The 15510-nt window shown below is 39.9% G+C and overlaps 1 protein-coding gene across 2 annotated transcripts in view; it reads right to left on the bottom strand.

The window, feature by feature from the left end:
• The window catches only part of ADGRB3 (adhesion G protein-coupled receptor B3), an 881695-nt gene that overhangs the window by 33801 nt on the left and 832384 nt on the right, over positions 1-15510 (bottom strand). For both annotated transcript variants that reach the window (XM_061427126.1, XM_061427127.1), the window contains 2 exons: positions 2460-2555; positions 666-705 (listed from right to left, as the gene is read on the bottom strand). In XM_061427126.1, coding sequence (XP_061283110.1) covers positions 666-705; positions 2460-2555 — 136 coding nt within the window. The remainder of the gene's footprint in view (positions 1-665; positions 706-2459; positions 2556-15510) is intronic.

Here is a 15510-nt window from a genome sequence, read left to right as displayed (position 1 = left end):
ACAACAAAGGATGAGATGGTTGGATGGCATGCATCACTGACTTAAAGGACATGGGTTTGAGTAGGCTCCGGGAATTGGTGATGGACAGAGAGGCCTGGTGTGCTGCAGTCCATGGGGTGGCAAAGAGTCTGACACGACTGAGCGACTGAACTGAACTGACAGGCTGGAGGACAGCTACTGGGGACATGGTCACAGGACCCAGGTCTCTAAGCAGGGCGTGTGCATGCTCTGTCGTGGTCCCCTCTGCAAATACAGCAATAAACCTATAGTACACACACACACACACACACACACAGTGGTGTTTCATCCTTCCTACATGGATGATGAACCTGAGGCACAGAGAGACATCAAACTGACTGGACTTGCACCTGACAACCAGTGAGAGGTGGATGGAAGGCTTCCATCTCCAAGTCAGTGCTTTCCTGTGATCTGTGCTCCCAGTCAACCATTTTCACCTCCTCCCATTCCCCATTCATATTCTCTCTCTCTCATTCCCTCCTCCTCTCCCACATTTGCTATTACAATGCTTCCAGGTGACTCAATTTGCTCATCTATAGGAATATATGATGTGTAAACTACAACACTTTCTTTAAAACCAAAAAAAAAAAACCATAAAAATGATTCAACATCTAATGATTGCATTTTCAAAATTCAAATATTCTTACCTGATCGACAAGCAATGTCTACATCCTTTTCAAAGTCTGTCTGTAACAAGAAATAATAAGACATAGAATCATCATTTAATGAAGACCTCAAGCTTATACTGACCAGAGTATCTGAAGTTAACAAATATCTGACTAGGCAGTACCAGGATATTGTTAATACTTTGTGCAAAGGAAGTTTCTCAAGGAATAATCAAATGCTTTCAAGAGTATTTTCTAGCAACCATATGTTGGATAAAATCAGTTGGAAATATGTTGTACAGTTTTAATAAGGCAATATTGTACCTATGGTCCTCTAACACCAGATATGAAAGAACAGAATTTTAAGGCAATTCCTTAATGAAATTAATTAAGGAATTTCAATTCCACAATGAAAATACTAGAATGTGAAATATTGTGAAGATATGTAAATAAATGTCCTTGTTATTTACATTTAAAAAAATTCACTTTGAATATATTGTTAATAATGTAATATCTTATAATATAGCTTTGTCAAACCCTTAAAATCAAACTAGGGTTTTCTGATGATCCCCTTTTATGCAAATCTGACAAAAGCCTTAGGGTTTACAGATTAAAGTTGAAGATTAAACAATACTAATCTGGCCCAGAGCCTGCTAGAGTTTAGCTCCATCCTCATATTTTCTCCAAACTTTTATTGTAAACAAATAGTTGTTGCTGTTCAGTCACTAAGTTGTGTACAATTCTTTGCAACCCCATAAACTTCAGCATGCCAGGCTTCCCTGCTTCACTATCTCCTGGAGTTTGCTCAAACTCATGTCCATTGAGTCAGTGATGCCACCCAACCATCTCATCCTCTGTCACCCTCTTTTCCTTCTGCCCTTAATCATTCCCAGCATCAGGGTCTTTTCCAATGAGTCAGCGCTTCACATCAGGTGGCCAAAATATTGGGGCTTCATCTTCAGCATTAGTCCTTCCAATGAATAATCAGGGTTGATTTCCTTTAGGATTGACTGTCACTATTTAATGCTGAAATTATATTAGCCTGTTTTAATCAATATTTAGACTCAAGATATCAGTATTTATCTCTTTATTTTTAAAAAGAAATTACTCTTTCTCCTGTTTTAGTTACTAGCATATCATTTAGGCTATTTTTGTGTTGCTTAATACAAACACATTGATAATAAATCAGGTATATTATGAAGAAAACTCTATTAAGCCTTGCTGTTAATGACATAGCTTAAAGCTCACTTCATTTCTAAAATATATGGAAGTGAGTATGTGTAAAGTATCCCTTATCCGAACAGCAGTCAGAACTCATGCACAGTGGTTGACCGTTCTGCTGGGAGCATGTTTGCCCTTCCTGCTTTTAGGGTGGTGGTCTTTGTCGTGGGTCTCCCCCCAGGCCAGGTCCCACCCCAGGGATCCTTGTTTCCTTGGTCTGGAGTGCAGCTCCTCTGAGGAGTTTGAAGGGCAGGCAAGGTGAGGACCACGGCAGGTCTGGCTTTCAGGCCAGAACTGCAGGTGCAGCATGTTTTGATCTGTAAACAAACATGATCCTACAGATACACTGCTAACCCTAATTCTGTGTGGGGATGAACATACCCCCCCGGTGTTGCCCAGAAACCCCACACTCAACACACCAGTCTGCCAGTAACACATCCAGGACTCCCACCCAGTCCGGACGCAACCATCATCTGGTATTGAAGCTCCAAGTCTGTGACTGAACTACAGTCCAACTCAAGAGAAATCTGACACTATTTTACTAGTAAGAACAATTGTTTATTCCCTTGAGAAACCATGACTGAATCAACACTCAGAGGGGAAGTTAAAGCTCACCATGATTTGAGCATGCCCGTTGGGAAATGAACTGGAAGAATCAGCATTGATTGGGTCCTGACAGTTTCTCAATCGACATCTAAATGCATCCTGAACCTGTGAAAAAAGGACAAACGTTCATTTTCATCTCTCTTGGTAATTACCAAACACTGTCTATATTGGCAATTGACTGAGAAAACCGTTATTGCTATTTTCATGATCTCACACACATTTTGTTTGCTGTTTTCTATGACCAGAGAATTCATCACTTGCCATCATCATAGACGGAGGTGCTGGGGACTCCTGAGCTGTGCCTATGGCTGTGTCTCGCTCAATACTAATCATTCTTGCCAGAGGGCAGGCTTATTTCCATTGCTACAAACAATATGCCTATCTTTCAAGGGGGGATTTACTATTTGGTATGGCATCATCTTCATAATGGCTTTAAACACTGTGAAAAACGAGATGATCTGTTGGCCAAAATTGATTTGGGAGTTTCCTTTTTTTGCCTTATGTAAGACATACTGGGGAGAACCTTTCTTGTCTCCCTTCAAGTACTATATGCCCTGATGTCCAAAACAAACAAACATATAAACAACGACACAAAAAGATAACAAAAATGACTGTTTCTGGTTGAGCGTCATAAAAAAAAAAAAGAAGAAGAAAAGAAAAAGCACTTTAGCAAGACCAGACTTATTTACAACTGGATTCTGAGCAAAGAGCAAACACATCGACAGGAAATGAAGATCGTTAAAGCTGTCATTAAACACCATGTGGGTAAACCTGAATAGATGAAAGCAAACCCACAAATCAACCGACAGCTACTCTGATCCCCTGGCGCCCCCTGGCCAGCCAGTCCTCTAGCTCCTGTGACTCACCAGGTCCCTAACGATGGGTGGGCATGAGCATAGGCTGAGTCAAGGGCAAGGTCATTTTATGAACATCTGGCTTTTCCAACCTCATACCATTAATATTTCCTCCTTGTTTATTATGATCTGTCTTTTGGGGTTACAAAACAAAGCACAGATGATGTGGCATTCTACTTTCCCAAAGCACATGGTAGAGACCACCCAGGGAAACACATAATGATGTCCAGTTTTGAGAAGCACTGGAAGAAAATATCCTATCATGGTTTTGTTTTTTGAGATGTGCAGAACTTATCTATTGGCCATGAAAAACTCTAAGCCTATTAAGTTGTTTTCAGCTTCTCTCATCCATTTCATAAATGTTAGCAGCCTCCTTCCCAAATGGCAAGACTTGGAAAGTGATATGAAGCTTAGTCACCACTGAGCCCTGGCTGAGCTCCATCATGAGAGCTCCACCCACATGGATTTCGCCCCTCAGGTTCTGATCCTGGTGATGCAACCACTGTGGTGTGCTCAGTCACTCAATCGTGTCCAGTTCTCTGTGACCCCCATGGACTGTGGCCCACTAGGCTCCTCTATCCATGGAATTGTCCAGGCAAGAATACCGGAGTGGGTTGCCATTTCTTCCTCCAAGGGATCTTCCCGACCCAGGGATCAAGCCCGTCTCTTTGTGTCTCCTGCATTGCCAGGCTGATTCTTTACCACTGTACAACCTGTTCTTCCCAGGTTGTACTTAATACACTGCTTACTTAATACATGCTTACTTAATACATTGCTCTGTGTTATTATGTTATAAGGCTTCCCTAATAGTTCAGTTAGTAAAGACTCTGCCTGCAATGCAGGAAACCTGGGTTTGATTCCTGGGTCAGTAAGATCCCCTGGAGGAAGGCATGGCAACCCACTCCAGTATTCTCACTGGGAGAATCCCATGGACAGAGAAGCCTGGCAGTTTACAGTCCATGGGGTTGCAAGAGTCAGACACGACTTAGTGATTATATTCTAAGGTGTGTGCTAATCAAATCATTTTGAAAAGCAATCTGAGTCACTGGCAGTACCAGCTATGATTTCATAGATATGTTTCAAACTTACATCTGCTGCATTGGCAGGTAGATTCTTTACCACTGCCCTATCTGGGAAGCCAATGTAACCACTATAGCTATGAATTAAGAGAGGTGGGGATGGGCTCCACATCCTCTGACCTCTCTTTCACTCTCTGATTCTAACTTTTCTTTTTTCAACCATTTTAAATTGAAGTACAGTTCATTTACAATGCTGGGTTAGTTTCAGGTGTATTGTGGGGTGATTCAGTTATACATACATATGTGTATACGTGTGTGTTAGTCACTCAGTTGTGTCCGAGTCTTTGCGACCCCATGGATAGTAGCCTGAAAGGATTCTCTGCCCAAGGAATTCTGCAGGCAAGAATACTGGAGTGGGTTGACATTTCCTTCTCCAGGGGATACTCCTAATCCAGGAATTGAACCTGGGTCTCCAGTATTGCAGGCAGATTCTTTACTGTCTGAACCACCAGGGAAGCCCATATTTATACATACTTTTTCAGGTTCTTTTCCATTATAGATTATTACAAGATATTGAGTATAGTTCTCTGTGCTATACAGTAGGTCCTTGTTCATCTATTAATATTTTATATATAGTAGTGTGTATATTCTGAGAGGTTTTTTAGGTGGCCCTAGCGGTAAAGAACTGACCTGCCAATGCAGGAGACATAAGAGACACTGGTTTGGTCCCTGCGTTGGGAAGATCCCCTGGAGGAGGGAATGTCAACACACTCCAGTATTCTTGCCTGGGGAATCCTATGGACAGGGGAGCCTGGCGGGCTACAGTCCATAGGATCGCACAGAGTCAGACACGACTGCAGCGGCTTAGCATGCACACATATTCTAATATTTCTAAATCTGGAATTTTCTGGAAAAAAAAGAACAGGGAATTGCCTCACACAACCAGGTGAGGCAATTTCCCAGAGTCTCTTTCAGACACATCAACAGAAGTTTAGGCTCAGTGAGATTTAGCCTGAATGTGTTTTCCTGAAGATCTGGATAAACATTGGGAAATAAATCATCCAGCTTCTCCTTTGAAGGAGACATCATGTGGACAAACTAGACTCTTTCGAAGCAAATACTTCTTAGATTAAGAAGTCGTAGCTGTAGGTCACAAAAAGACACAATTAATAATCAAAAAAGATCATTATACACTAGAGTAATGAGTCTACTGTTAGACGATCTGTGTTTCTGTTTCACAAAAATTTGCATTTGGGGGAGAGCACTAAGAAAGCATATGTTTGTAGAAGAAAAATTCTAAGTACTAATGTCAGAAAAATAGGTACTTGCTAATTTTTTGTTTGTGCCCCAAGGCAACTGTTAAAGAAGAACAGTTTATAAAGGAAGATAAGCAGTATGTTAGAAATGTTGCCTTCCAGGGGCTGGTCACACAAATGTTTTTCAAGTCTGCTTCTAAACACCAGCATATATAAAATATGAAAGTGGCCCCTGGTAAAACAAAAACGTTAATTTAACTCTTCTTCACCAGCTACTCTTAGGTCTTTGAAGTGCAGCTGTCAAAGATATTTTTGTCTGACAATGAAATATGGAAAAGCAACTCCTCTAAATTTCTCTTCAAAATCCACCCTCTGATTGCTTGAAGGAAATATAACAGAAATCTCTTTTTCATAACACACATACAAAAACTTGATACCTTAAACCACCAAACTTTCAAATATGACAATGGATTAAGGGTATGTCTATCCTGGAGAATGATGTCAGCTGCATGAGTCAGTCAATGCTAGTCACAAGAAATATAGAACAGAAAAGCATAAGAATTCTGCAGTAAATTCAAGGTTATTTTAATGGTCATATATCAATAAATGCCATGATTTAAGTGTTGAATTCTCTGACACTTTTAGTGCCTCTATTCCTTTTAATTCAGAAAGATCGGTAGCAGAAATTCCTCTGATTAAAAAAAAAAAATCTTAAGATTGCATTCAGGCAAGCTAGATGAGCTAACCTTAAATATTTATTGAATACTGACAGGGAAGAATTATTAGACTAGATCTCACACCACATACTTTTATCACAGAAAAGGATGTTTCAAGCAAGACAGTACTTGGAAGATGCATCTGTAGTTATTTGGAAACATTTTGATAATTAAATGAATATTCTATCAAGGAAGCAAAGAGACTTTTATCTTTGGTGAGTTAATTTAAATTGTTTTTGTGAAGAACAACTAAAAGTTAAAAAAAAAACAAAAACAAGTCTCTGAGGACTTTAATTCCAAACAAGGAGAAAGCATAAAAACAAACATAAGACAGAATTCAGATATGACTACTGCATGCTGAAATTAAAGTTTTGTGTCAAAAGTCATATTTACAAGACTGGACAACAATAGTCCTTAAGCTTTTCCTGCCTCATGATTAAGATGGAAGAAAAAGAATTGTTAGAAGATTCATATTCACTATTTAAGCAGAGTCCTCCCTCGTGGCTCAGATGGTAGAGAATCCACCTGCCAATGCAGGAGACCCAGGTTTGATCCCTGGGTCGGAAAGATCCCCTGAAGAAGGGAATGGCAACCCACTCCAGTATTCTTGCCTGGAGAATCCCATGGACAGAGTGGGCTTCAGTCCATGGGGTCGCACAGAGTCTGACATGACTGAATGACTTTAACTTCACTTCACTCCTTAAGTTGACTATCTGTGGAAAACAAGTCACTTACTTTAGGTACCAATTTAAAGGTTCTTTTTAGATACTAAAATCATTATACCTCTGAGTTCTTCCAATATCAATCAATTTTTAAACTTATGTAGGACCAGTAAATATAATTCTTAAACAAAACTGTCTAGAATAATTATTTAACACGAATTGTGGCACAGTTAATATCTAGATTTCAAAACGTCTTATTTTTATAATACTCTGCCACAGATATTTCACCTTAATTGACATCCAGACAGAGGGTTAAAAAGCATCAGTGGTGTAGCAAAGAAGAGATATGTGAATAGCCTTGGAATATTTAGGAGACTTTACAGAAAGCTGACATCATGTTGTGAAATAAAAAAAGAAGTGTCAAGAAACATCTTCAAATATATAGTGAGGTGACCACAGCAAGCTATCAGGTGTCTTCTGAGACGACCCGTCAGGCACAACCAAAGTTACCTTGGCCAAATCTTTCTGGGGGCGGCTCTAAGATCTCCTGAGAAAGCTATCCCCCCTTTTCCTGTGTATGGGTTCCTGGGAAAGAACAGCGTTCGGAGGTCTGCAGGGTGTATCTCGCTCCTGCCCCTCCCCTGGGGACACTGACTCAGTTCATCTCAGCAGCAGCTAGCAAGAGCATTTCTGCTGGGTCTTGCTCTGAAGACAGCGGGCAATGCCACGATGAAAGTCAGTGCCAGATTTAGAGTCTGCTGGGGAAGAACACGGAGCAATGCTTGGCGGAGCTGCAATTTAGAGGGAGCTCCGGGAGAGAGCTGCACTGCTGGAGACTGGCTCTGTATTTAGCTACAGGCCCCAAATCTTCACCTTTTAAGAAGACAGCTTTACCTCCGGGTTGTCTCCCTTACTTTCTAATTTCCGAGGATTGTTTATTTGAGATTGTTAGACTAGGAGAAGAGCTTAACTTTTTTTTTTTCTTTCTGAATCTATTATCAACTATTGTTTCTATTGATTCATAGTTGAACAAATGGCTTTTAAATTACATTAAATTTCATATCATTTCACCAGTAAATGAATGAGTGTTGTCAGTTTCATGTGTATTATACCAGTTCACAGAAGCACCATGAATAACTACACATAATTAAAGTATTATTTGACCTCTCTGATAGGAAAGGAAATGAACAAACATGGTTAATCATTTCCTATATGTTGAAGGAAAAATATGGACTTTGGTCCCAGATTTCAGTCCTAATGACTTTCTATTGGAATTCTCTAACACTCAAGGGATTGTCACTTAGTCTCAAAATTGTTGCAGAGTTTTACATTTCCTTGTATCAGATTTAAGGGTCACAGAAGCTGCCCTCGATAACATTTCACATGTGTGATCTGAAAAAGTGTAACAGCATTTCTTTAGCACAGGATGAGAAAAGAAGGAAAGGGAGTCACACACCAGACACCTCCACCCACGCCTTCCCGGAAGATACTTTGAGCCCCCTGCTGTCCATGTCAAGGCAGAAAACAAAAGCTTTATTCCTGACCTCTTCTTACATTTATCTTAAACCTTTATTCCAGATGTACTCAACTTCTCCTCACCAGTTTAACACTGTTGCAAGCTGGGGCTCTGCGGTCTGAAAGGAGAGAGAAGGGAGCTAGAAAGCCGTGGCTGGATGCTACCTGGCAGACACGCCAGAGTTTGCCAATCTCTGCCATGACCTCTCTGCGTCTTAACTTGTTCACTGATGCTATATCCTATGAGTCAACCTGGTTTCACCCTCTTGCGAAGCTCCCTGTATGGAGTTGGAGAACCACAATGTGGATCAAGATGGACAGAAATATTCATGACAGAACTGAAATTATGCTCCAATCAGAAAAGCTGAACTTGGAAGGAAAGATAAGACTAACAGTCTATTGACTAAGAAACGGCATGACTCCTGAGTGCAGGGAGGCTGGTGATATCTGGGAGAAGCATATAGGGCTATACGTGGTCCTTGCCTGCTCCTGTACACGTGCCTATTTAAAGGCATCTCTGTGTTTCCTACCCTTTGTTCCAACTAAAATCCAGCTTTATTGTGGTACCTTTAGCCATTCTCCCATTTCCAGACACACATTCTGTCTTATTAAAAACTAGACAAACAAAATAAATCTTTAAATGAAATTTTTTTTTTGGAAGCTTCAATTCAACCTGACAAAGATGAAGCTCTTAGCAACTCACCTCACTCTCTTTAACCCAACTCCCCTCCAAGCAAGAACCCTGACCCTCCCCACCCTGGGCTACTCACTCATTTTCTGAAATCTCTTCCTTGTGACATACAGTGGCCTCTTTTCAAGGCCTCTGCTCACCATCAAGAGAAAGCTCTAAAACACCACTTAGTGCTGCACCCTTAAATGTCAACGGTTCTGTTTTTTCTCTAGGTGCCACGGTCAGAGCCATCAAAAAAAAAAAAAAAAAATCATCCTGTTTTCCAGGATCATGCCATCACTTGCTTTATGCCTCCATGGGCCCCAGGTCTCAGAGGAGAAGCAACTCTCTGCAACTCACCACAAGCTTCATTTCTAAGAAGCCATATGCCCATGGCCCTCTCTCCATTTTCCTCCACGTGAAACTTTCACTTTCTTCCTCAGGACCCCTACAGGTTCTGAAGTCTTCTATCACCCACCCCCTCATCTTCCAAGACCACTGATGCTCCAATCAGAAAAGCTGAACTTGGAAGGAAAGATAAGACTAACATATGGAAAGCCCTCTTTCCACTGAGGACTAAGATGTACCTTCTTCTGTGGTACATGGGTCCTACCAAATTTCCCTGCAAATCAATCTGGGAGAGTCATGCAACTCTCCATCTGAACTATATTATGTGCAATACACCTCTTTTCAAATTGCCATCAAGTACCATTACTGGTTTCATTTTTTTAAAAAATAATATATTTGGGAGAGAATATTTGTTTTAACTGAGATAGTTAAGGTGGCTTGTCTGCCTTGTATATTCACTGTTATATGCTTGTAAATAACTTTGCTCATGTGTATTTTTATGAAAATAATAAGTCAAAATGGGAATTTGACAAAAAAAAGGAGGGGACTGGAAGGGAGTGGGAGATTCAGAAAGAAAGAAAACCCTGTTCATGTTTATTTTAAGCATTTGCTACAAAATCCCTTCCCAGGTTTGGATGAAGCTTCTGGGACCTCATCTGGTGCAGCCCAGCCCTCCTGCCAGCAGCAGGGAAAGAAGAGAGACGAGCTTGGCCCTGCCACTGAAGCTTCGGAGCCGCCCCAGCATCCTCATACACCGACACGACAAAACGATCCATTTAGGCACTCTCTGTTCCCCCTTCCTTTCAGCCAGAGGGTTTTATTGTAGCTTATTTCGTACCACAGTCTTGTTATTTTCCCCCTCTGCCATCAAGCTGTACGACTGTCTCAGATCCAGGCACAGCCAGAGACAGCAGCCATGAGAAGAATGTGCAGCACCAGGGAAGCGGTTTCCTAGCAACCGGAACTATTTCAAAGCGTTCATGGCTCTGGTGTAGTTAGGCTTTCCATAGCAATGCAGAGAATAGTAAACAGTGGGTATGTCGTTATGTGCTTAATGCAAATGAATTCTAATCAAGAAAGCACACGGAACTCTCCTCCGTGCTCTGTGGCAACCTAAATGGGAAGGGAATCCAAAAAAGAGGGCATACATGTAAACATACAGCTGATTCACTTTGTTGTACATCAAAAACTAACACAACATTGTAAAACAGCTCTACTCCAATAGAGATTAATAAAAAACACTTAAGATGGAAAAAAATGACAGGTAAATGAAGGAAACACCTACATTTTCTATTTTCTAGTATATCATTATTTTCTATTAGATCCTTATCCTTATTAGGTATGACACATTAGCTTTCAAGATGTAGGTTTCTGAAAGTCATGTGTTGTGATCAGATGGTTTAATTTTTTAAAAATTCTCATTTCCTCTTTGCATTTTCTCTTTTGTCAGAGACATCTGCTAAAGCAATTTAAAAGAGAAAGGGGCTTCAGAAGAAGAAACCATACTTCAAGAATATACATGTTATGAAATTTAAACATTAAGATCTCAGTCTGGAGTCACAACCAATTTACTAAGCAAATAATCAATCTGATTTATTTTTTTAGAAAAGTGAAATATAATTAAGTTGAGATCATACCAGAATGATCCTTTCTCCTTTCTTTCTTGACTTGTAATAGTTTAGAAAAATTTGATCCATTGAAAGCAGTGGTGCTTTAAAAATGAATGAAGAGAACCCCCCCCCTTAACATTTAAAATGCCAGTGTTTTACAGTATTTTATTTCTTTTCTCCTTCTTAACCTGCAAAGCTCCCTTCCTCCCCTATGCACACCCACCTGCTTCAGAGAAGACTGCAGAAATAAACACGGGGAAAGCCTTTTGAATCATATTGGATGAAACATTAAAGACTAAAGACAACCAAATTATGTTAGCATGTACCAAAATACACAGAAACAGTAATATGTTTATTTGTATCCAGCCTCTCTCTAAATTGAAGGAAATATTCCTTAGTTTGCTCATATACTTTTCTTGTTTGTTTTTTAAAACAGCTTTATTGGGATGGGATTTACATATCATAAAGGTCACCCATGTAAGGTGTATAAAGGCTTTTAGAAACTAACCTAGAATCCAATTTGAAAATCTTTTCATCACCCCCAAAATAAACCCAATACCCACTGACAGTCATCCCTTATTTTCTACCAACTCCCACCCCAGCTCTAGGCAATTACTGTTGTCCTTTCTTACTATATACTTTTACAAAAGAAGTCCAGGGAATTCCCTGGCTGTCCAGTGGTTAGGACTCTGTGCTTTCACTGCTAAGGGTCCAGGTTTGATGGCTAGTTGGGGAACTAAGACCTTATAAGCCATGTGACACAGTCAAACAAACAAATTAATTAAAAAATAAAATATAAACATCTAGCATAGATGCTGGCACATAGCAAGGACACCATAAATTTTAAAGAAATAAAAAAACAAAGAGTACATACAAATTATTTTGAATTGTTGTGAAGGAAATGTTTTAAAGTGAAAAAAATCAGTAGATAAAAAACTCCTATCAGATTATCAAGTAGAGTGATAGATCTGAGTCATTACCCAATATTTTACAGGTAGCTATTGAGTTCATCTGCTCTGGTGTGTTTTTATGAAATGTTTGTTCGCAGGAGACACTAAGGACATGGAAACGTGCCTTGTTCTCCTGGACTGTGGTTAATGCTAGGGCTGTGTGTCCACACACAGCCAGATAGACCCATCGCTAGTGTCTGGCAGTTTACATTTAGAAGGTCAAAAGAAAAAAAACCTTCTATGAATTCAGTAAGATATCCTTATGATGCATTCTTTGGAATTTGCAAAATTTAAGAGGCTCTTGGTTTTTCAGTAACAATTTCCACTGAAGAATTCTGAAAGAGACTTGTATTTCTTCTCTGTGTATTTTAGCAATGTTACAGGGTATTTTTAAGGGTTAATGCAAAACTACTGAATATGCAATTTATGATTTCAGTGTTAAAATGAGAGACATGACACTCTGTTATTAATTTATCAACAATAAAATTATTCAATTTGAACTAATCATTGAAAATGGAACAACAGGGCCAAAAATCCATATTTTGCTTCCTATTAATACAGAAAATATATATTTACAGACACGTATTTAACAGAAGTATTTCTATATGATTTAATTTAATTACTCTTAAGAGAGTCCCTCTTAAGAGATCCAACCAGTTCATCCTAAAGGAAATCAGTCCTGAGTATTCTTTGGAAGGACTGATGCTGAAGCTGAAACTCCAGTACTTTGGCCACCTGATGTGAAGAACTGACTCCTTGGAAAAGACCCTGATGTTGGGAAAGACTGAAGGTGGGAAGAGAAGGGGATGACAGAGGATGAGATGCTTGGATGGCATCACTGACTCCATAGACATGAGTTTGAGTAAACTCTGGGAGTTGGTGATGGACAGGGATGCCTAGCATGCTGCAGTCCATGGGGTCGCAAAGAGTCAGACATGATTGAGTGACTGAAACTGAACTCTTAATTCATGTTTTTGATAATTTTTAATCCAATTAGCAAGTATGGAAAAGTTCTGGTGGAACTGAATTTTTGTGCCAAGTATTTTTCTTCATGTAAGCAGCACAAATTTGATAATCAGCCAACAAAATATCTGTCACTTTAAAACCTGAATATTTTGATCATAGCCTAAGGCTTTTTAGAGAGCTTATTTTTGAAGAAAAATAAAGACTTAATTTAGAGATGGGACATTTTCTCCTCTTTAACACCTAAAGTATTAATATCTTCTGAAAATCTTATGCAGATAAATCATGTATCTTCCTTACAGCCCACATTGTTCATCCTGAATCATCAATCAAAAAAGTATCGTGTCCACACACTTAGAACAATTTTGTTACATAAACATTTTAGAGATAATATTAACACAGAAGACTCTCAGGATAGTGAGTGAGTCAATTCCTAGGCAGATTGAGAAGAAGTCCAGGGTCCCCAAGGAGGAGAAAGGGGTCTGGGGCTCTTGAAGTGGAAATGCTATGCTATGCTATGCTAAGTCACTTCAGTCGTGTCCGACTCTGTGTGACCCCATAGACGGCAGCCACCAGGCTCCCCTGTCCCTGGGATTCTCCAGGCAAGAACACTGGAGTGGGTTGTCATTTCCTTCTCCAATGCATGAAAGTGAAAAGTGAAAGCGAAGTCACTCAGTCATGTCCGACTCTTAGCGACCCCATGGACTGCAGCCTACCAGGCTCCTCCATCCATGGGATTTTCCAGGCAAGAGTACTGGAGTGGGGTGCCATTGCCTTCTACGTGAAGTGGAAATAGGGATCTGGAATTCTCAAGGAGGAGAAAAGGACAAATGTTTTTTCCCCTCTATATTCCTTAGTCTTAGTCAATTACACAACTCAGTTTAAACTGTACTGAGGAAGGTTCAGTCATGTCCGACTCTTTGTGACCCCATGGACTGTAGACTACCAGGCTTCTCTGTCCATGGAATTTTCCAGGCAAGAATACTGGAATTCCCTTCTCCAGGAGATCTTCCCAACCCAGGGATTGAACCCGGGTCTCCCGCATTGTAGGCAGATGCTTTACTGCCTGAGCCACCAGGGAAATCCAAACTGTACTAGGGATTATAGAACAACAATGTATTGGGCTGGACGACAGTTTCTCCTTCCTGAAAACCTGACTAATCCTGATATCTTAGAATGTATTATGGGAGTGGGTCTGCCAGGATCTTTGTATTGTTAAATTCTAATCTTGTTATCCTAAAATGTAAATTGTGGGAGTGGGTCTGGTAAAATTTTCACAAACTTGAGACATTCTTTTGATTCATTGTAATAACAAATTAAAAGGTATATAACTCCATTGCTAACACTAGCAAGGGGGTACTCTTTCTGCCCCCTTCTGATGCCTATGTCAGAAGCTTTCTCTATCTTCTTTATACTTTAATAAAACTTTATTACACAAAAGCTCTGAGTGATCAAGCCTTGTCTCTGGCCCCGGATTGAATTCTTCTCCTCTGGAGGCCAAGAATCCCGGCATCTTTTCGTGGTTCAGCAACAACCTTTCAATAGTTATGGTCGGAGAAGAACATTTTTATGCAACTTTGGCCTATGAAAAATTCAACACTTAAAAGGTTTTTAATGCTGATATTCTAGGTAGTAATTTGTGATGTCCTGGCAACGGTGAGCTAGATCAGATCTTTTAAATGATGAAATTCCATTTCCCCTTGCAATGTGAAGTCATTCTTCTGTTTTCCTTGTTTTTCATCATACAGTGTTCTTGGAATACACTTGTGGGTTTATGGCTGACATCTGTATTATACTAAAGGAACTCAGAAACGTTGTTCTCCTCATCTGGTAAATGAGGTTAAAACCTTTGCTTACCTTCACACATCACTGAAGAAGCTATGGGACGTGTAGTCAGATGCACATGTGTCATTCTGCAATATGCACATCATAATAAAGTTCTCATGCAAGCTAGATAATACAAAATGACAGCGGATACCACCTTCTCAAAATTACTAGCATGGCACTGTGTCACTCTGTGTTTTAGTCACCACCATCCCCAGAGTAAATGCTAAAATGACTCAGAAACCTTGTAAACACTGTCGGTGCTTGCAAGCACTCAGAATAATTTTTGCACCAGTTGGAAAACAATATTTTATCCCTAAATAATTTAAGTGTGAACTCCATCACTCATCTGGATAGATTTGGTGCATGTCAGTCTCAGTTCATGAAGGATGACTTCCTTCTGTCAGTGCTATCAGCAAACCTCACCAGAACCTGGAAAAATGCTGTGATTATAGACCTACAGTCCTTGGGGACTGTCTATCATGCTCCACTGTGGCCATTTTTTTTTGGGGGGGGTGGTGTGTGTGTGTTTTCTAAGCATCAAATCCATATCAAAAGCATCCCTTTTGAGTAACCTTAACCACACCTTAGTACAGAGACAAAAGAATTGCTCATTCATCTTCAACATTTTCTACCTAAAACAAAATTAGTTAAGTATGAGGAATGGGGTTAC

This window comes from Bos javanicus, chromosome 9 (genome assembly GCF_032452875.1).
Source record: "Bos javanicus breed banteng chromosome 9, ARS-OSU_banteng_1.0, whole genome shotgun sequence".
Taxonomy (NCBI): domain Eukaryota; kingdom Metazoa; phylum Chordata; class Mammalia; order Artiodactyla; family Bovidae; genus Bos; species Bos javanicus.
The sequence above is the reverse complement of the archived record's forward strand: the minus strand, read 5'-3'. Positions and strand labels throughout refer to the sequence as shown.